At 56.2% G+C, this 19,809-nt stretch overlaps 1 protein-coding gene across 3 annotated transcripts; it reads right to left on the bottom strand.

Moving 5' to 3' along the window:
- Positions 1-1,362: 1,362 nt before the first annotated feature.
- CARD19 (caspase recruitment domain family member 19) lies at positions 1,363-14,757 on the bottom strand. Of its 3 annotated transcripts, XM_045467649.1 has the most exons (6): positions 14,534-14,757; positions 5,045-5,187; positions 3,455-3,608; positions 2,334-2,393; positions 2,078-2,149; positions 1,363-1,627 (listed from the first exon to the last, which is right to left on the bottom strand). In XM_045467649.1, the coding sequence occupies exons 1-6, from the start codon at positions 14,538-14,540 to the stop codon at positions 1,512-1,514; spliced, it is 552 nt and encodes a 183-aa protein (XP_045323605.1). In that variant the 5' UTR covers positions 14,541-14,757; the 3' UTR covers positions 1,363-1,511. The 3 variants fall into 3 exon arrangements, with proteins under 3 accessions (XP_045323605.1, XP_045323607.1, XP_045323606.1); XM_045467651.1 differs by lacking the exon at positions 2,078-2,149; XM_045467650.1 differs by lacking the exon at positions 2,334-2,393 and having other exon boundaries at positions 14,534-14,754.
- Positions 14,758-19,809: the final 5,052 nt, after the last annotated feature.

The following is a 19,809-nucleotide window of genomic DNA, read 5'->3' as shown; positions in this document are numbered from 1 at the left end:
CAAAAAGGGGCTGTGGGGGAGGAGCTGATGGAGGAGGCAACTGGGAGAGGGACCCCTGGGGGCCAGCCTGCGCCTGGTGCACATGCATGTGTGGCGAGGCCGGGTGGAACCCCCATCCCGGCTGCTGTGTGGTCCTTGGCTTTGGACTGAAAATGACGGCGCCCAGAGGCGACGCGGTGCCATGAGGTCCTGCTTGCAAGTCCGCAGGCGACTCGGTCGGCTTACGGGGCCCTCAGGGTTGTGACACTGAATGCCAAGGCTAGGGCACCAGGCCCTCCTGGACTTGCACACTTACCCTCCCATGTCCAAGGGGAAGTTTCCACATGGGGATCCTGAGCCTGAGGCTGGCAGGTGAGACAGGTGTAGACACCGCAGTTGAGGGGATAGGCCAGTGTCCCCAAGATGAGGCTGAGGGGCGTGGTGCAAACCCCAGGCTGGTGGGGGCAGTGGGGAGGAGCCAGAGGCCAGGACCCTGGATGGCACAATGACATTTCTCAACTCTAAAAGTTCTAGAAGGTTTTGTGGACTGTTTTGTTCTGAGTTTCTGCCTGGAATCTGGGACAAGACCTTGGGCTCATTTCTAGGCCCAAGGGACCCACCCCAGACCCATTAAGCCCAGGTCTCACCTCCGGGTAGGGAGGGAGTCCACTCCCAGGACGGAGGCGGGTGAGGTCAGGCAGGGCCCCGGACCCGGGTGTTGGCTCTGGTGACTCGATGGGGACAAGGGGCTGTGAAGGGTCCCTTTAGGGCACATCACAGAAGAGAATGAAGGCAGTGGCGAATCTTAGTCCCCCTCACGTGCCAGGTCCCCCTTTTCCTGGCTGAGTAACCTCAGTATCCTCTTCAGGAAAGCAGGGATGCAGCCCCCACCTGCTGGGGTCGCTGGGTGGAGTGAACACATATGGGCATGGGGCTTCTTGGGGCATCTTGGTATGTGCAGCTGGTGCCCCCCCCCCCGTGGCCCCAGGCAGGGGCTGACAGATGGCGGGCAGTGCCCCCACCCAGCCCTCCCACCTGGGCTGGTGGCTGGGAAGGGCGAGGTGATGGGCAGGGATGGGGGGACGGGTGTGGGGGCTGACCGCGTGCCAGGCAGAGGACTACAGAGGGGCTCCAAGTGAGAGGTGTGGGCTCTGGAGAGGCACGGTGGGAGGGAGCAGGGGAAAGAGAGGAGGGACCTTCTGGGGAGACGGTGAGGTGGGGGGGATGTTGGGGGCGGGTGCTGAGGGGCAGTGGGGGCTGGGGCAGCCTGGGGCAACCTGGCCCCGGGCTGAGTGTGGGACACGGAGAGCCCTCAGAGTCAGCCCGGCCAGCCAAGACACCACAGGGTCTCAAGTCAGAATCATCCAGAAAACATTCCCAAGGGAAGCGACAAGACTCCAACATTTAATGTTGAGCACCTTTGTCAGGCGAAGGTAACTTTCTTAAAAAAGTATAAATAGTGAAAAATAAACATTTAGAAAAGTGGGGCCCCCTCGGCAGGCAGGCGGGGTTCTTTGGTGGGGGCAGGGTCATCAGAGCCCTCCCAGGTCATCTGTGAGGAAGGCCAGCAGGAAGCGGCTGACGTGCCTGTCGACGATGATGGGGGAGAAGCCCAGGACACGCCGGGCCCCCGGCAGCACCTTGGGGTCTGGAAGACAAGGTGGTCTCAGACACTGCCACCGACGTGCCTGTGCAGCCCCACAGCCAAGCGGCGTGGGGCGTCCCTGCCAAGCGGGCCTGTGCGGCACTGGCTCCCCGTCCACAACTGTGACAGGCCCGGTGTGGCCAGGCAGGGACGGCAGCTGCCATGCTGGGCTGCGGGCCCCCGTCCATGTGCCGGGGCTGTGACATGGGGGCCAGAGGTGGGCACCCTACTCCAGGCCCCACACAGGACAGGGGCCCCCAGAGCCCCGGCTGCACCCTGCCTCCTGCCAGGGGCTGTCACCCTCCAACCCCTGGGGGTGGCGGAGCCCCCATTCTCCCTCTTCTTCCTGTGCCTGCAAACTGGGCCCCACTGCCGTCCCACCACACAGGCTAGGAAATTGAGGCACAGGGAGGCCAGGTGGCTCGGTGCTTGGGCCTGGCAGGCGGCACCCACCTGGAGGGCAGCAGTAGACGAGGAGCGCCAGCCCCGCGGCCAGGCCGAGGCAGGCCAGGAAGGCCACGGGTCCTGGGGAGAAAGGGGGCATGTGGGCACATGGCCGCCTGAGCCCGGACGGCGGGCGCCCCAGCGAGCACCCTGGGGCCCAGTCAATGGGAAGGCAGGACCGAGCCTGACTCGGAAAGGAGAAGACCCTGAGGCAGAGACGGAGCCCTGGGTGGGGGACAGGGTGGGGGACGTGGGAGGCCGTTACCCCTGTCACTGAGCTCGCGGCCCACGGTGCCGGAGTCTAGCTCTGTGCAATCTGAGTTCTCTGGAAACAAAATCACAGGGCTCGGTTAGTTGTGGGCCGGCCAGAGGAGGGTGGTCGCCCCGCCTGCAGGAAACCAAGGGGCTGCTCAGGCTCCTTCCCTCCACCCCCGGAACCCCTAGGCTGGGCCGGACCACAGGCTGTACACACACCCACCCAGCCTTCTGGGCCAGGCGTGGCAGAATGAGCACCAGGGAGGGAACCGTGGGATCAGCGTCACAGAACCCTGAGTTTTGGATCTCCTTCTGTCCACATCCTGAGACCCCGAGGGCCATGGGTAGGGGGCATCGCTCCGTGCGGAGGCAGGCACCGAGCGTAGCATCCCAAGTCTGGTGCTGTCCATACGAGGGCAGGGCACACTCTCTCCCAGACCTCCCCAACCGGCCACCTGCTGGTGGCCCAGGAGCCTGGAAGGTGCTTGATGCCCAGCCCGACTGTGGGGCCCCCTAGTGGCTGGTGTGACACACGGGTCCTGGACCAGAGCTCATCCTCAGGTCAGGGACGCCTGCCCCGGGGGTCCCAGCTGAGCAGTCAGGGTGAGCCACCCTGTCCCTCAGGCCTCCGGCTTCCCATCAGAAGATCAAGGGACACCGGCCCCTCCTCCAGGGGACCAGGGCACAGAGGTCTCAGGCCTGGACTGCCATCCCCGCCTGTGTCTCTTCCATCCCCACACGCAGCTCAGAGGGTCCCTCGGGACTCACGTGCCTCTTGGGCTCTCGGGCAAAACCCTTGAAACCAAAGCGCGCATGCCTCAGACCAGCCACCGTGCCTGACATCGTTCTACAGAAATGCCCACATTACGGGGATCCCCCCGCCCCCGGCCAGGGCACCCTCAGCTGTGGGCACGACCACAGTTTCTGCCACGGGGGCACAGATACTCAAGGCCGGCACAGCCGTGAGCGGCCCCCAGCCCGCAGGTGACGGGCCCCAGGGCACCAGGCTGGAGGGAGGGCGGAGCCACACCCGCCAGACGCCTCCTCCTGTGTAACAGCAGGCACGCGAGATGCGGCAGTGTCCGCATCCGACAGCTTGCTCCTGTCTGGGGGCGCGGGGGGCACACTTACGCAGGGCCAGCCGGCTGGGCAGGCGGCTGTGCAGGGGCTGCGCGTGGATGTACAGGGCCCGGTAGAACTCCTGGCAGTCCCGCTCGCCGCTCCGCTGTAGGTGGCCCAGCAGGTCACAGAGCCGCACTCGCAGGGACGCCTTGGGATTCCGGAACTGGGGGTGGAAAGAGTGCGTGGAAAGGTCAGGCTGGAGGGGCAGGGCCAGGAGGCTGGGGGCTCTGGCTCTGCCCTGGGCTCCAGCTTCTGCATCAGAGGGGCCCCTGCCCGGGGTGCGGCGAGGGCGGCGGCACAGAGCACCCAGAGGAGGCATCAAGTGCCACCAGGGCCACAGCCCACCCACGTGGCGCCCAAGCCGGTGCTGTGGTCACAGCACAGCCACTGGTCCTCCCTATGGAGCCCCCTCCCTGTGGAGGCCAGGACAGGTCATCAAGAAAGACAGTGGGGACATTGTTCCAACTGTTAAAAGCTGATGGTTTGCCATGTGACTTTGGCAGGTCATTTTACACCTTGGGACTCTGTTTCTTCACTTGTAAAAAGGCTACAAGGAATCGAGGAGGTGATGTCATAAGTAATAACTTCTAGTAGTTTATAGTCAACAGGAATGTGACTCAAGGAATTTAAAAACGGAGGGCTAAGCAGGAAAACAGAACAAAATAACCCAGAATCTTCTGATTTCATGGAGAAATGTATGGTTCTAAAGGTCAGTGAGCCGGCAGGTGGCATTGATGCAGGACCTGGAGGCCGAGGCCTGGTGCTGCCACCTGGTGGCAGCATACCGTTCCACTCAGAACCAGAGTGTAACAGAAACTGCAAGTGGATGGTAGGAGCCAGAGAAACCAAGGAGCAGAACAGCGTGGCAACGCGCATGCAGGACTCTCCTTCTTCTTGTATAAACGTCTGAGACTTCTCAAATATTTATATAATAAATGTGTACTAGACTTTTAATTACAATAATAAGGTACGAATTCCACCCGTATTTTCCTTCGCTGTAGACTTTCCCAACCTGAGCATCTGAGCCAGTGGCAGGGCCCATGAGCCTTCCAGCTGTGTTGGGGGTCAGCCTCACTGTGCCTGGGAGAGGCCCCAAGCCCTGTAGGCAGCCCTGCAGCTCCGAGAGTGGGGCTCACTCAGCCACTCGGCTGGAGGGGGCCCCACACCCCAAAGCCCTGGCCCTGAGGGGGCGTCAGGGAAAGGGCAGCTCAGGCGAGGTGCACCCACCTCCCTCAGTGTCCACTTTTGAACCTTTGGAAGAGGCGGGGTGCGGAGCCCTGCGGCATTGGGGTGAGCCCGGCCAGCGCCCCCGCCCCCTCTCCCCTCCCAGGCTTGTCACATGCAGTGGCACACTGTCCTGTCTCCTGTGATGCTTCCAGCGGCCCTGGAGGGCTGGCAGGCCCCGAGGACACAGGGAGAGACTGAGGCTCAAGGAGCTGGTGTTCCGGGCCCAACGTCACTGCCAGGGGTCAGGCTTTCACCTCCACTGTCCTTCTCCACCCCCCCACCCCCCCACCCGCTTTCTCCCAGCCCAGGGAGCGAGAGACAGGGAGGGAGAGATGTGCTGCCCCCCCCCCCCGCCTCCCCCCACCCCAGCACCTTCTCTGCATCATTGTTGCTGAGGATCTGGGGGTAGTAGCGGTTCAGCTGGAGGATGATCCTGTCCACCTGCTGCTCGCTGAGGCGTCCGTGGCCCATCAGGAAGGGCGTGTCCTGGACCAGGCGGTCACAGTAGGTCTGCTCTGAAACAGCAGAGAGCACGGAGGGCATGAGCCCGCACGGCCGAGGAGTGGCAACGGGGCCCACACGCCACCCGCGGCATGGCGCCCAGGCCCCCGGGCGGCACATCAGCTGTAAGCCGTCCCACCCGCGCAGGCTATGCACAGCCCGGAACCCCCGTGTCCTGCCGCCCCCCTGCCAGAGATGGGGCGCACTCGTGTGTGGGACCACGGACTCCAGCTCTTCTCTTCTACGCCTGAGAGCTTACAGCAGGAGATAAACTCAGGCCGAGTCCGCTGTCCCTGGGTCCCCCCCCCAGGGCCTGCTGCAGGGACACAGCAGCCTGGAGAAGCCCCGACCCTGCCTTCCCACAAGGACAGGGGCGCAGGGCTGGGTGGCCCGTGCTGGCATGGCCACGGGACACGTGAGCTTGCCCGGCCTTGTGAGGCTGCCACAAAGCAGACCGGTGTGCCCAGCCAGGGTCCTGGCATCACGGCATCACTGCCATGCCTTTTTTCCCATTAAGAATGTTCTTTAGAATGACAGGCCTTTAAAGCCCAGGGGCGGGTCGGTGGTTGGTGGGAGGCACAGGATCCCCAAGGAAGGGTGCTGAATCCCAGAGCATCCACTATGTGACCAGGTGCACCCCCCCCCACCTAGTGCCAGCCTGTCCCACTTGCTGGTGGACACGGGGGCTGGGTGAGAGCAGAGCTGCAAAGGAGGAGAGTTTTTGTGTGTGACGGGAATTAAGTTGATATCAATTCACATTAGATGGTTATAACTTTAGGATGTTATGTGGAACTCTCGCGGTAGCCACAAAGAAAATATCCGTGGAATATCCACAAAAGGAAATAAAAAATGTTATTACAGAAAATCAACTAAACCTGAAAGAAGGTAGTAATGGATAAAGGACAAAGAGCTACAAGACCTACAGAAAACAAACAGCAAAAATGCAGAAACAAGCGATTCGTTATCAGTAATTGCAGTAATTAGTTTATTATTATTTTTTTTAATATTTACTTCTGAGAGTGAGAGAGAGAGAATGAGCAGGGGGAGGGGCAGAGACAAAGAGAGAGACACAGAATCCGAAGCAGGTTCCAGGCTCTGAGCTGTCAGCACAAAGGTGGACACAGGGCCTGAAATCACCGTGGGATGATGACCTGAGCTGAAGTCGAGGCTTACCAATGGAGCCACCCAGGCACCCCAGTGATTGAAGTAATTACCTTAAATGTAAACAGATTAAGGAGTGCCTATCTGGCTCAGTCAGTGGAGCATGCAACGCTTGATCGCGGGATCATGAGTTCGAGCCCCACACTGGGTGTAGAGATTACTTAGAAAATAAAAGCTCTCAAAAAAATAAATGTAAACAGGGGCACCTGGGTGGCTCAGTCGGTTAAGCCTCTGACTTCAGCTCAGGTCAGTATCTCACGGCTTGTGAGTTCGAGCCCCGCGTCAGGCTCTGGGCTGACGGCTCAGAGGCCGGAGCCTGCTTCCGATTCTGTGTCTCCCTCTCTCTCTGCTCCTTCCATGCTCATGCTCTGTGTCTCTGTCTCAAAAGTAAATAAACATTAAAAAAAATGTAAACAGATTAACAGACGCAGCTTGGCAAAATGGAATTTTGATATTGTGATTTCTAATAAGAAATATATGTCGGCACAGGGCTCCTGAACCCCCTGGAATGTCCTCAGAGATGAGCCATGAAGACGAGGGTGTCTTTTGTTCCTAACGAGCCCCCTTCAAGCTCATCTGGCCGTGTGCACGAGGTGACTCTTCTAAAGCCCCTAAATAACCACAAGATGGGACTGGTTGCCAGTGGAGCCAACCACATGAGGCTTAGAGGGGAGAGGGGCTGGAGGCCGAATCCATCGCCAATGGCCAATCGTTGAATCAATGACGCCTATGTGATAAAACCTGCGTAAAACCCCGAGAGGATGCAGGTGGACGAGCTTCCAGGTTGCCGAGCGCATGGAGGCGCTGGGGCGGCTGGCCCGGCAGGGACACAGAGGCTCTGGGCCCCTTCCCGAGCTCTTTGCTCTGAGCACCCTGTGTGTGTGGATGTTCACTTGTATCCTTCTGTGATAAATCAGCACTAGCGTGGAAAGTGTTCTCCCAGATTCTGTGAGCTGTAGCAAATGACTGAACCAAAAGAGGGGGTCCCGGGACCCTCGGTTTATAGCCAGTCAGTGAGAAGCCTTGTGACCAGGGTCTACAGCGGGGACGGTGCACAGGACTGAGCTCTTCACAAGTGGGAACTGAGGCCATCCCCAGGGAGACAGCGTCGGGAGGTGAACTGCGACACCCCCAGCTGGTGTCAGGGGATTGCGTGATGGAGGTGAGGGACCGCATACCTGGTGACCACAAGTGCCAGGAGTCCTCAGAGGTATGAGTGCTGCGTGTAGGAGCAGAGGAGAAACAGAGTTGTTTGTCCTCTGAGGATTAAAAACATACGATTCAACTATGAGCTGTCTCCAAAAGACTCAGATCCAAAGACACACATGGGCCGAAAGTGAAAAGATGGGAAAAGATGTCGCTGCAAACAGCAACTCAAAGAGAGCAGCGTGGCTCTGTGAATAGAAGCCAAGATCGACTTTGCATCAAAAACTGTTACAAAAGACCAAGAAGTACATCAACATTAATAATAGAGTCAATTCACCAAGAAGATCTACTAAGCACATGAGCCAGGTATCAGAGCCCCCAGATAATAGTAAAGATTTAGTAATAATGAAAAATGGTATCAGTTGGAGATTTCAGTGCCACACTTTTATTATTTTTTTAATGTTTATTCTTGAGAGAGAGAGAGAGACAGAGCGTCAGTGGGCGAGGGGCACAGGGAGAGGGAGACCCAGAATCCAAAGCAGGCTCCAGGCTCTGAGCTGTCAGCACAGAGCCCGACGCAGGGCTCGAACTCACGAGCTGTGAGATCACAACCTGAGCTGAAGTCGCACGCTTGACTGCCTGAGCCACCCAGGTGCCCCAGTACCGCACTCTTAGTAATAGCCAGAACCACCACACAGATGACCAGTGAGGGAACGGAGGGTGTGAGCCACATGATAACCAACGAGGGCCAGCACACCCGGACTGCAGTCACCCAACAGCAGCAGAAAATACAGGTGCACCTCCCTTCACCGCACTTTGCAGATACCGCGATTTTACAAACTGCGCGTCTGTGCCGAGCCTGCTCCGAGCAAGTCCACTGGAGCCACTTTTCCAGCAGCATCGACTCACTTGGGTCTCTGTGTCACGTTCTGATAATTCTTGCAATTCAAACTTTTCATTCTTCAAACCGTATTTCAAACCTTCTCATTATTATTACAATTGTTATGGTGATCTGTGATCAGTGATTATGAGTTGCTGAAAACTCAGATAATTGGTAGCATTTTTAGCAATAAAATGTTTTTAATTAAGGTATACACATTGTTTTTAAGACATAATGCTACTGTGCACTTGATAGAGTACAGCATAATGTAAACATAACTTTTTTTTTTTTTAATTTTTTTTTTTTCAACGTTTATTTATTTTTGGGACAGAGAGAGACAGAGCATGAACGGGGGAGGGGCAGAGAGAGAGGGAGACACAGAATCGGAAACAGGCTCCAGGCTCTGAGCCATCAGCCCAGAGCCCGACGCGGGGCTCAAACTCGCGGACCGCGAGATCGTGACCTGGCTGAAGTCGGACGCTTAACCGACTGCGCCACCCAGGCGCCCCTAAACATAACTTTTATATGTGCTGGGACACCAAGAAATATACTGGGCTCACTGTTTAATTTTTTTTTTTTTTATTGGACTCACTTCATCGCAATATTGGCTTTACTGTGGTGGTCTGGGACCGAACTCACAATAGCTCCAAGGTGGACCTGTGCATTCTTCTCAAGCACACATAGAACATTCTCCAGGACAGACCATAAAACAAATGTGGCTACAAAACAAGTCTTAATGTCTTTAAAAAGGCTGAAATCATACAAAGGGTCTTTCTGATCACATGGAATAAAGCCAAAAATCAGTAACAGAAGGAAAACTAGAAAATTCACTTTTATGTGAAAATGAAACAATGGATCAAAGAAGAAATCACAAGGGAAATTAGCAAGTACCTTGAGACAACTGAAAATAAAAATACAACACACCAACATGTAAGGGATGCCATGAAAACAGTTTGGAAGATGACATTTAGGCTGTAAATGCACACTTTACACCAGAAGAAAGATTTCAAATCAGCACCCTAATGTTACACCTTAAGGAAGCAGGAAGGGAAGAGCAAACTAGATTCAAAATAGCAGACGGGGAGGAAATAATAAAGATTATAGCAAAGATAATTGACATGGAAAACAGAAAAAACAAAACCAAAAACAAAACTTGGTTCTTTGGAAAGATCAACAAATTGACAAACTGTTAGCTAGACTTACAAAGAAAAAAGACTCAAATTACTAACATCAGAAATAAAAGTAGGAAATGAACTACCAATTTTACAAAAATAAAAAGGATTATAAAAGAATACTTTGAAAATGTGTAAGCCAACAAATTGGACAAACTAGATGAAGTGGACAAATCCCTAAAAACACACAATCTACCATAACCAAAACATGAACACAGAGAAAATCTCAACGGACCTCTAACTAGTAAGGAGATTCAAATAGTAATCAAAACTGTCCTAACAAATAAAAGCTCAGGACCAGATGGCTCCACTGGTGAATTCTACCCAACATTTAAATACCAAACCTTCTACAATTCTTCCAAAAACCAAAGAGGAGGGAACACTTCCTAACTCATTCCATGAGGCCAGCATTACCCTGATGCCAAAACCAGTCACAGATACTACAAGAAAATTGCAGACCAATATCACTTATAAACACAGATGCCAAAATCTTCAACAAAATACTAGTAAACTGAATTCAGCAGCATATTAAAAGGATTATACACCAGAATGCAAGGGTGGTTCAACATAAGATAATCCATCAATGTAATACATTACGTTAATAGAATGAAGAAACACACACACACGATCACGGTCATCTCAAATGATGCAGAAAGGCGTTTGACAAATGCAATATTCCTTCTTGATTAAAGGAAAAAAGCATTCAATAAATTTAGAAGAAAATTTCCTCAACAAGATGAAAGTCACATATGAAAAACACTCAGCAAATATCATGCTTAATGGTAAAAGTCTGAAAGCTTTTCCCCTAAGATCAGAAACCAAGCAAGAGGCCCACCCTCACTACTTCTTTTCAATGCATTACTGGAAGTCCTAGCCAGAGCAATTAGACAAAAAAAAAAAAAAAAAAAAAAAAAAAAAGTTATTCAAATGAAAAGGAATAAGTAAAAAAAATAAAAAATAAAAAAAAAAAAAGGGGGGGGGGGCGCCTGGGTGGCTCAGTCGGTTGAGTGTCTGGCTTCGGCTCAGATCATGATCTCGCAGTTTGTGGGTTCAAGCCCCGCATCAGGCTCTGTGCTGACAGCTTACAGCCTGGAGCCTGCTTCTGATTCTGTGTCTCCCTCTCTCTCTGCTCCTCCCCCACTCATGCTCTGTCTCTTTCTTTCTCCTTCAAAAATAAATAAAAACATTTAAAAAAATTCAAAAAGAAGGAATAAGTAAAATGATCTCTTTTTGCAGATGGCATGATCTTCTATCTAGAAAACTCTACAAAGGTTAAAATTAATCAACAAATTCAGCAAAGCTGCAAGATACAAAATCAATACACAACAACCAGTTGCATCTCTATACACTAATAATCAACAATCCCAAAAAGAAAATAAGAAAACAATTCCACTTACAATGTCATCAAAACTAATAAAATACTTAGGAATAAATTCAACCAAGAAGGTAAAAGACTTGTACACTGAAAACTTCAAAACATCCCTGAAAGAAATTTAAAAGATACAAATTAATATACCCTCTGTTCATGGATTAGAAGATTTAATGTCGTGAAGATGACAATACTTCCCGAAGTGATCTATGGAGTCCACGCAATTCCTATCCAAACTCCAATGATGTTTCTTGTTTTTCATTCTAAAATTCATAGACTCGTTTTTTTTTTTTTTTTATGTTTATTTTTTGAGATAAAGCACAAGCCTATGCATGTGGGAGGGAGGGGCAGAGGGAGAGAGAGAATCTTAACCAAGTTCCATGCCCAGCGTGGAGTCCTACACAGGGCTTGATCCTACAACCCTGGGATCATGACCTGAACTGAAATCAAGAATCGGATGTTCGGGGCACCTGGGTGGCTCAGCTGAGCATCTGACTTCGGCTCAGATCATGATTGCACCGTTTGTGGGTTCAAGCCCTGAGTCGGGCTCTGGGCTGACAGCTCGGAGCCTGGAACTTGCTTCAGATTCTGTGTCTCCCTCTCTCTCTGCCCCTCCCCCACTTATGTGTGTGCACTCTTTCTCTAAAATAAAAATTAAAGCATTTTTAAAAAATAGGTGCATTTGGGGGCACCTGGGTTGCTCAGTCGGTTAAGCAACTGACTCTTGATCTTAGCTCAGGTCAGGATCTCACGGTTTGGGGGATGGAGCCCCATGTCTGGCTCTGTGATGACAGCACGGAGCCTGCTTAGGATGGTCTCTCCCTCTCTCTCTGCCCCTCCCCCACTCTCTCTCTCTCAAAATAAATAAATAAACTTAAAAAATGTTTAAGAAGAATAAATGCATTTGTTGTGAGTAAATACTACCTCAATAAAGTTGATTTTTTCAAATGGGGTCATCACGTGGGAACAAGAAGGGCCCCTCCTAGATTTCCGCCATGGGGCCTACTCAACACACCATCTGTCCTCCTCACCTCTCTCTCCCGCTGCCACCTCCTCCTGGCTGGTCTTTTCCCTCAAAAATATGAATTTCTAACTTCTGGATCCTCCCAGGTCCTGAAAGTCTACCTGGCAGATGCACTCGCCAGCAGCTCCACCATGGTGAGGAAGTCACCCCCAGGGACACCAAAAGATCTGCCACGGCCACATGGGCAGGACTTTCCCGGTCACCTGGCGTCACCTCTCGTAGCCCCTCTGATCCGGCTGACGGCGTGTGCCCAGTGACCGGGCACCCTACAGGCTCTTTGCGTGCAGATCATCTTCATCGCCCCATCAGCTCTGCGGCTCTAGCAAGACCACGGCCCCCATTTCCAGATGGGAATAGAGGAGGGACCTGCCCAAGACCTCAGCCACTAGAGAGTGAAGCTGGAGGACGGAGCCAGGCACAGCTCTGTGGCATCCAAAGCTTTGTGGCTGTGTGAAGCCACTGCCTCTTGACATCCAAGACTTCCCACTCGCCTAATTAACGTACTAATTAACTGTGCAATCAGCTGCATCCTGACCCCAGGCTATTCTGCCCAGCACTGCCTCTACAGCGTGTGCACTCGTGCACAGGGCAGGCATACAGCAGGCGCTCACTAAAGAGTTGTCAGTGGACCACGGCCAGCACACTGGCGGTCCTCCGGCTGCAGCCCTAGCTAGGTGGAGTCTCCACCGCAGCAAGCATGAGTCACGCGGCACAGGGCATACGCAGCCTAGGGCTGAAGCTTTCCGTGGTGGCTGGAAGCCGTGCAGGAAAACCACACCCAGATGGCCACACCCAGGAAGGAAAATGCACAGGAAACTTCGGTCCCGGGTCCTAAGTAACAGCCCCAGAAAGCTCTTGCAGGATGGAGTCAAATGTCCTGGCACAAACCCACCCGACTCTGCCAGCAACTTCTGCCAAGCCCCACCTCCCCCACCTACTTGCTCAGCTGGTGCCAAAACCACAGACCCCCCCAACCCCTTACCCCTGCGTGGCACTCAAGGCCCTGTGGGAGCTACCCCAGGTGCCTTCACCCCAGGGTCCTGAGCTGTCCTGCACAGCAGCCGCCCCCCGCCCCTGCCGTGGCACCATGCTGCCTGGGACACCTGCCAAAGGATGAGAACCCTGTCCCTTGGCTTCCCCCTGGCTAACCGGTACTCAGCTCACCATCCTCCCCTCAAGAGGCCTCCCTGAGTTTCCATGGCTCCCTCCCCACTGCAGTCCCTGACCCGCTCAGAATCCCTTCCTGTTTGGGGCTCTGGACCTGGCCTCAGGTGTGGCGCTGAGAGGGCTCACTCCCCAGCACACCTGGGTCCACAGAACAGTAACAGCTGCAGTGACACCTGGCCAGCGTTGGCCCTGTGCAGACATATCGGGTCCAAATGCTCGCCCTGCAACTTGTCATGAAGGCCCCAGAACCAGCACAAGGCAGACCCCCCAGTCACGGCACAGGAACAACGAGCCAAGGATTTCATCCCTGCAGCCTGGCAAAGCTGCCCGCACTCTCTGGGCCTCAGCTTCCTGCCCCAAAAATGAGGAGCTGTGACGGGAGGGATCTCTAGAGGCTCAGCGCTCAGACTTGGCTTCGAGAAAGGGGCTGTGGAGAGGCTCCCACAGGACCTTGAGGGGCCTGGGCAGGGCACAGGTCTAGTTCTGCCCCTGACCACCCAGGTAGCCTGGTGCTTGGCACCTGTCCAACCTGAGCCTTTATTTCCTCATCCACATAGAGACAATATCCTACATGTCCTTCTACACCTGACACAGGGCCAAGGGCACAGCAGGCTCTCAGAAAAAGCAGCCACAAATGAGAAGGGTTCTGGGAGATGACAGGCAAATAGGGTGCAGCTGGGGTCTCTTCTGACCTACGCTGGGACACTGGTGTCCCAGGAGACACCAGGTACCAGCCCATGAAATCCTCTTTGTGGGACTCCAGTGAGCACCGGGAAGAGAACAGGACCCTTGGGAGCCTCCCTGAGCCCTCTGCCACCCCGGAGGTTGGAAAAGTGGGGCCCTGGGGAGCAAGAACATTCCCTGACCATGCTGTCATGAGATCCCTGGCCAACCCATCTCCATCACCAGGTCTCTCCATCAGTGGAAGTTCCACACAACAAGGTGACCCTGCTCAGCTGGGACCAGGAGGGAGGTGGGTTCTGCAGTCCACACAGGCTCTGGGGGTTTGGCTGCACTTCAGACCCCACTCTGGGAGAATCTGGAGGGGGCAGGGCCGCCCTGCACGCAGCACAAAGCCCAGGGGTGCTGGCTGAGTCTGTGTCCCCGGTTCTCCCGGGCCTGACCCCAAACAAGAGTCCCACTGGTACTATACACGGGTGTCAGGTGGCCAGGATGACCCCCGCGAAGACTGCTGGTGCCCTTTTCACCCTCGCCTCCCCGTGTCAGGCCGCAGCATCACCCCAGCCCCTCGCCCACGGCCCCTCCAGGCTCCGACCACCGCCCCCGGCCAGTCGTCGTCCCGCCCACAGAGAGGCGGTCACGGACCAAGGTCACTGGCCGCTGCCGCGAGGAGCTGCCGCCGGGGCAGCACCGGGGGGTCACCGCAGCCGCGCGCCGGTGCCGGGTTGGCAGGCTGGACACCGGCCCGGCCCGCTCTCACCTGTCATGGCGACGCACGGTGCGCGCCCGGCCGGGCCCGGCCCGTCCCCTTGCCGCCGTCCACCCGTCAGGTCGTCTGTCCGCCGCCCGCCGGGTCCCACTCGCTCCGCCCCTTCCCAGCAGGCCCGCCTCCCGGCAGGCCTCGCCCCGGTCTCGGCGGTGTCGCCGCCACAGTCCCAAGTCGTCCCCACTGAACCGGCCCTTTCCCGTTATGCTCCGCCCACAGAGGCAGCGGCAGCGCCGCGAGCGTCCCAAGCCCTGCCCCCGCTCGAGCCCCGCCTCCACCCGAGACACCTACGGCACCCGTAGAAGCTATAGGCCCCGCCCCCACTGAGCCGGCCCCTTCCCGTTATGCTCCGCCCCCAGCGGCAGCTGCGGCGCCGCGAGGACCCAAAGCCCCGCTCCCCACTCGAGCCCCGCCTCCTCCGGACGTTATGCTCCGCCCCTAGACCCGTGGCCTGGCCGCAAAGGTCCTAAGCCCCGCCCCCACTTGAACACCTCCCCCTCTGGCGGCACCTACGGCTCTGGCAAGAGTTCTTGGCCCCACCCCTCGCTGAGGCCCTTCCATCCCGGGCGCCGCAGGCGTCTTCGCCTACGCGAGGGCTCTAAGCTCCGACTCCACTGAGCCCCACCCTTGCTGACGTCTGTTAGGTCGCTTCTACAGCCCTGAGCCACGACCCTCACTGAGCCCGGCCCCGCCACCTAGGGGCCTTCTGAAGTCTCGAGTTTCCAACCCGCATAGGGTACAGGGTCCTCACAAGCCCTTAGCTCCGCCCCTCAATAAGTCCCGTCCCGCCGTCCTGTCCCCGGGTTCCAAACTCCGCCCCCACCATGGCCCCGCCCCTTCCGGCGACGACCAGGACTCTGAGCCCCCCACTCCAGCCCCGCCCCCAGCCCTAACGCACCTTCCCCTACTGCCGACTCCCGCCTACTGGCTCCGCCCTATCTAGGCTCCGCCCCCCGAGGCCCCGCCCTCGAGATGGCCCCGCCCGGGAGTAGGTGGGCGAGTGCCCCGCCCCGCGCCACCGCGCCCCACGCCCGAATGAGGAAACTGAGGCTCTGAGAGAGGAAGTGACTTACTTACCCAAGGTCACGCAGGTCAGTCTGTAGGAGGAACAAGGACAAGCCTGGGATAAAGGCCGGTGGGCGTCCAGTAGCCAGGAGGGATCAGCCTAAAGGGGGCAGTACCTGGACAGTGACGAGGGATGGATCCCCGCCTGTCCAGCCGTCAGGTGAGACCACAGCCCCAGCCTCAACAGAGAGCCAGAGCCACCCTGCCAAACCTCACGTGAAACAGAGAGCTGTAGTAACAGGTGATAATGACGATTGTTTTTGAACCACTGTGTTTCAGGGTTACTGGTTACCTGGCAGTTATACACGGAAGGCACCAGACATCCAAGCAGACGCCCGGCCAAAGGGAGGCAGAACTCCACACGATGGCTGGGGAACAGTATCATGCAGGAGCCCAAGCACAGACCACCTTTCTAGGCTTGAGAGACAGTCTGGGCGGCTGGACTGGACTCTGCAATGGCAGTGAGGTCGGGAGGTGACCGGGGCGTCATGCAGAGTCTCGCAGGCCAGGCAGCCAGGGCCCAGTATTTGAGGTTATGCGCTGAGACGAGGGCGTGGTGATCTCTGACTGATATGTTTGAAAACAGCCTCTGTACACACGAAAGAATTCACAGTAGGGTCTCCCAGAGCCGTGTGCACACTCGTGTTCAGAGCAGCATTATTCACGGTAGCCAAGAGGCAGAAGCCAGCCAGTGTGCGTGAGCGGAGGAACGGGTTAGTATATATGCTGTGTCCAGACAGTGGGTTCAGGCTTAAAAAGGAAGGAAATTCTGACGCCTACTGCAACATGGATGAGCCTTGAGGACATGATGTTGAATGTGATATTGTGATTTACAGTAAGAAATACATATTTGGTCTTCCTCCTGGCAGAACTCTTAAAACCCTAGGGATTTCCTAAAGGAGAGAAAAAGGTGCCTTTTGTTATGTTAATGTGGCGACTTTTGGAATGTCCCCAGGTCACCTAAGAATGGGGCTGGTGGCCCAGAGAACCCTCCTTGTGATTGGAGGGTTAGAACTTTCAATCCACCCCTCGGCTCAGGAGAGAGGAGGGGGTCTGGAGCTTGAGTCAATCCCCAAGGGCCAATGAATAGATCAATCGTGCCTTAAGGGACAGGGTTCAGAGAGCCTCCGCGTTGGTGTGGGAGAGTGGTCTGCCTGGAGAGTGCCCGGACTCTCCGTGTCCTCTCTCCACATGCTGCCCTGTGCATCTTTCTGAGTTCTGCGAACGACTCTAGCAAATTAGTCCAATCTAAGGAAGGGATGGTGGGAACCTCTGATTTACAACCAGTTGGTCAGATGCACAGGTGAGAACCTGCATGGCAGGTGGGGGACACCCTAGGACAGCCCGCAGCTTGTGGGATCGAATTCTCCTGGCAGACAGGGTCAGCAGTGAGTTGAACTGTAGGCCACTCTGCTGGTTTCTGAGACCTGCTTGTTGGTGTGCGGGGAAGCCCCCTCCACACGTTGGAAATTGGTTGCGCAGAACATTAAGGACCAAGTGAGACAAGCTGACACAAAAGGTCAAATGCTGGAGGATTCCACTTACATGAGACCCCTACGGCAGCCAAGTCCATAGGCAGACGGTATGGGATGGTGGGTGCCAGGTGCTGGGGAGAGAGGAGACGGGGGTGTTTAAGGGGTACAGAGGTTCAGTCTGGGAAGATGGGAAAGTTCTGGAAACATGTTGGTGATGGTTGTACAAGAGTGTGAATGTACTTAATGCCCCTGCACTGTATGCTTAACAGTGGTTAAGATGGTAAATTTTTATATTATGCATATGTTACCGCAACTAGAAATTCAAAACCCCAAAGCAACCCTGTGGTAGGGTTCTTTCTGTGTGGAAATTCACACGTGTGTGCAGGGTGGTGCCTGAATGGAGGCAAGGAGCCCAGGAGACCAGGAAGCTAGCTACTCCAGCAACCGGGGCGACAGGAGCCAGAGGCTGGATCCACCGAGCGGGTTCCACATGGGTTTTGAGGTTGAGTCACAAGGACTCGCTGCAGGACTGGATGTGGGGTCTCAGAGCAAGTGGAATCGGCGTTTGGGCCTGGGGGAGCGGAAGGGGCCAGTAGAATCAGGAGTTCCTCTCTGCTGAGTCCAGAAGCTGAAGTGCATCTAAATCCCTGAATGTTCAGGCCTGAGGAAGCTAACAGCTCGCACGTTGTTTCCTGGGCCGCTTACTTTTGAGTCACAGCCACTCGCCAGACGTATGTGTGGAGATACCCCTGGAAAATTCCAGCCCGGCCTCTGCTGACAAGGGCCGTGGGGCAGATGTGCCCAGCAAACCCACAGAACCAGGAGACGAAATGGTAACCTGGCGGCTGTGGTTTTAAGCCAGGGTTTCCCGGTGGCTGGCTGTCCAGCAGTGGGTAAATGGTACACACAGATAACCGAGTTGCTGAGAAATGGACTCACAAGGCAGTTTGCCCCCCAGCCACTGTCCCCCGAACGGGGGACGTTCTACCTGGGATGGGGTGCTGCCTGATGCTGCTCAGCCTCTTCTGGGGACAGGAACGGCAGCGCCCCAGTATTGAGGGCTGACTGGTGTTCTCTGATGGCGTAGCTATCCTAGCACCTCAACACCGCGGGCCTCGCGTGTTGGAAGGGCTGGGGCAGGCCTCGAAGCACGTGCGGTGGAGAGGAGGAGGGCACACCAGGAGAGTCACCCTCCTGGCCCGTGACGTCAGTCTGGTCAATGCGTGGTGCGCATGAGTGAGGTGCGTGCCCCCCAGGCCAGGGCCCTGCCTTGAGGGACCCTTCACATCCCTTCCTCTTCCCAGAGGTCATGGACCCCCCCTTGGGATGGGGCTGCTCCCCCAGCTGGGGGCCTGTGACCGCACAGCGCAAGCAAGAAATAAACCCTGAGGCTAGGGGGCTGCTCCGGACTGAATGCTCGTGTCCCCCAAATCTGTGGATCGAGGCCCTGCCCCATGGCTGTCTCTAGAGATGGTCCTCTGAGGAAGTACTGAGTGTAAACTGGGTCCTAAGGGTGGGGCCCTGATCCCTACGATTAGTGTCCTTGTAATCACACACCAGAGAGCCCACCGCCCTGGTCACCCGGCACGCGTGAGGACACAGAAGGTGGCTGTGTGCAAGCACGAGGGTCCACACCAGAACCACATGGGCTGGCACGTGGGTCTCGGGCTCCCAGCCCCCAGGACCGGGAGATAAATCTCTGAGGTGGCCTCCACCCCAGGGCCTGGGGCTGGCACAGGGCTTGTTCCTCGCAGCAGCAGGACCCTTCCTGAACACCATGATGACCTGGGTGGAGAAGCTGGCCTGGCAGCATTGCAGGCACGAGTGGGGGTGGGGGTGGTGGCAGGTGCCGAGGCCCCTCCGTGGGAGTGACCTTGGGGTTTCCAGAAGCAGAAAGAAAGGCGTTCACTCCTCTCTTCCCAGTACAAGGTGGGACTGGTTTTGGGGGGCTTGGGGCTGGCTGCTTCCCCGTTCTCTGCAGCTGGGTGACGCCTCTCTGCCCTGAACCGTCCGGGACGCTCCCAATCCACCAGAGACCCCTGGCTGTGGCACACACGGGTTCAGAGCCCAGCGTGCCACACAGCTGAGGCCTCCCGCCCCCGGGTCTCCTGGGCAAGGACTCTGACACTCGTGCACCTGCCCCAGCCGGACCCCATCTGTCACCCTCAGCTGTTAGGAATGCAGAACGGGGCCGCCCTCCTTGGGCCGCTTCACCCCAGTCTTCCCGTCCTGCGCTCCGGGAGCCCCGGGTCAGGTACCCGGGGACAAAATACTTGCCTCGGCAGGACTTGAAAGCCCGCAAGGAGCACAGCGGTTTCTGACAGCGTCACAGCCACCCTCTGTGGGGTCACGGCAGCTTGTCACCCCAGCCCGGCCCCCGGCAGCTGAGCCTGCAGACTCGTCAGAGGCGCGTGGCCCAGGGGCACGGCTTGCCACTGCCAGAGAATCTGGGGAGAGCCCAGGTCTGCCGGGGACACCGTCATGTGGGGCCTGCACTGCTCAGGTTGAGGGCTGGAAACGACGTTGCCCAGCTGGTGTCCCTCGGCACCCCCCCACGGGAGCACGGCGTGAAAGCTGCCTCGTGCCCAGGTGAGGGCTGCACACACCCTCTGGCCTCACGATCCCACCCTGAAACCCACCCTACGGAACAGCATCCCAGGACAGAAAGGATGTTGGCACCAAATGCAACAGCTGAAAACCACCCAAGGGTCCCTCAGCAGGTGGCTTCCC

This window comes from Leopardus geoffroyi, chromosome D4 (genome assembly GCF_018350155.1).
Source record: "Leopardus geoffroyi isolate Oge1 chromosome D4, O.geoffroyi_Oge1_pat1.0, whole genome shotgun sequence".
Taxonomy (NCBI): Eukaryota; Metazoa; Chordata; class Mammalia; order Carnivora; family Felidae; genus Leopardus; species Leopardus geoffroyi.
The sequence above is the reverse complement of the archived record's forward strand: the minus strand, read 5'-3'. Positions and strand labels throughout refer to the sequence as shown.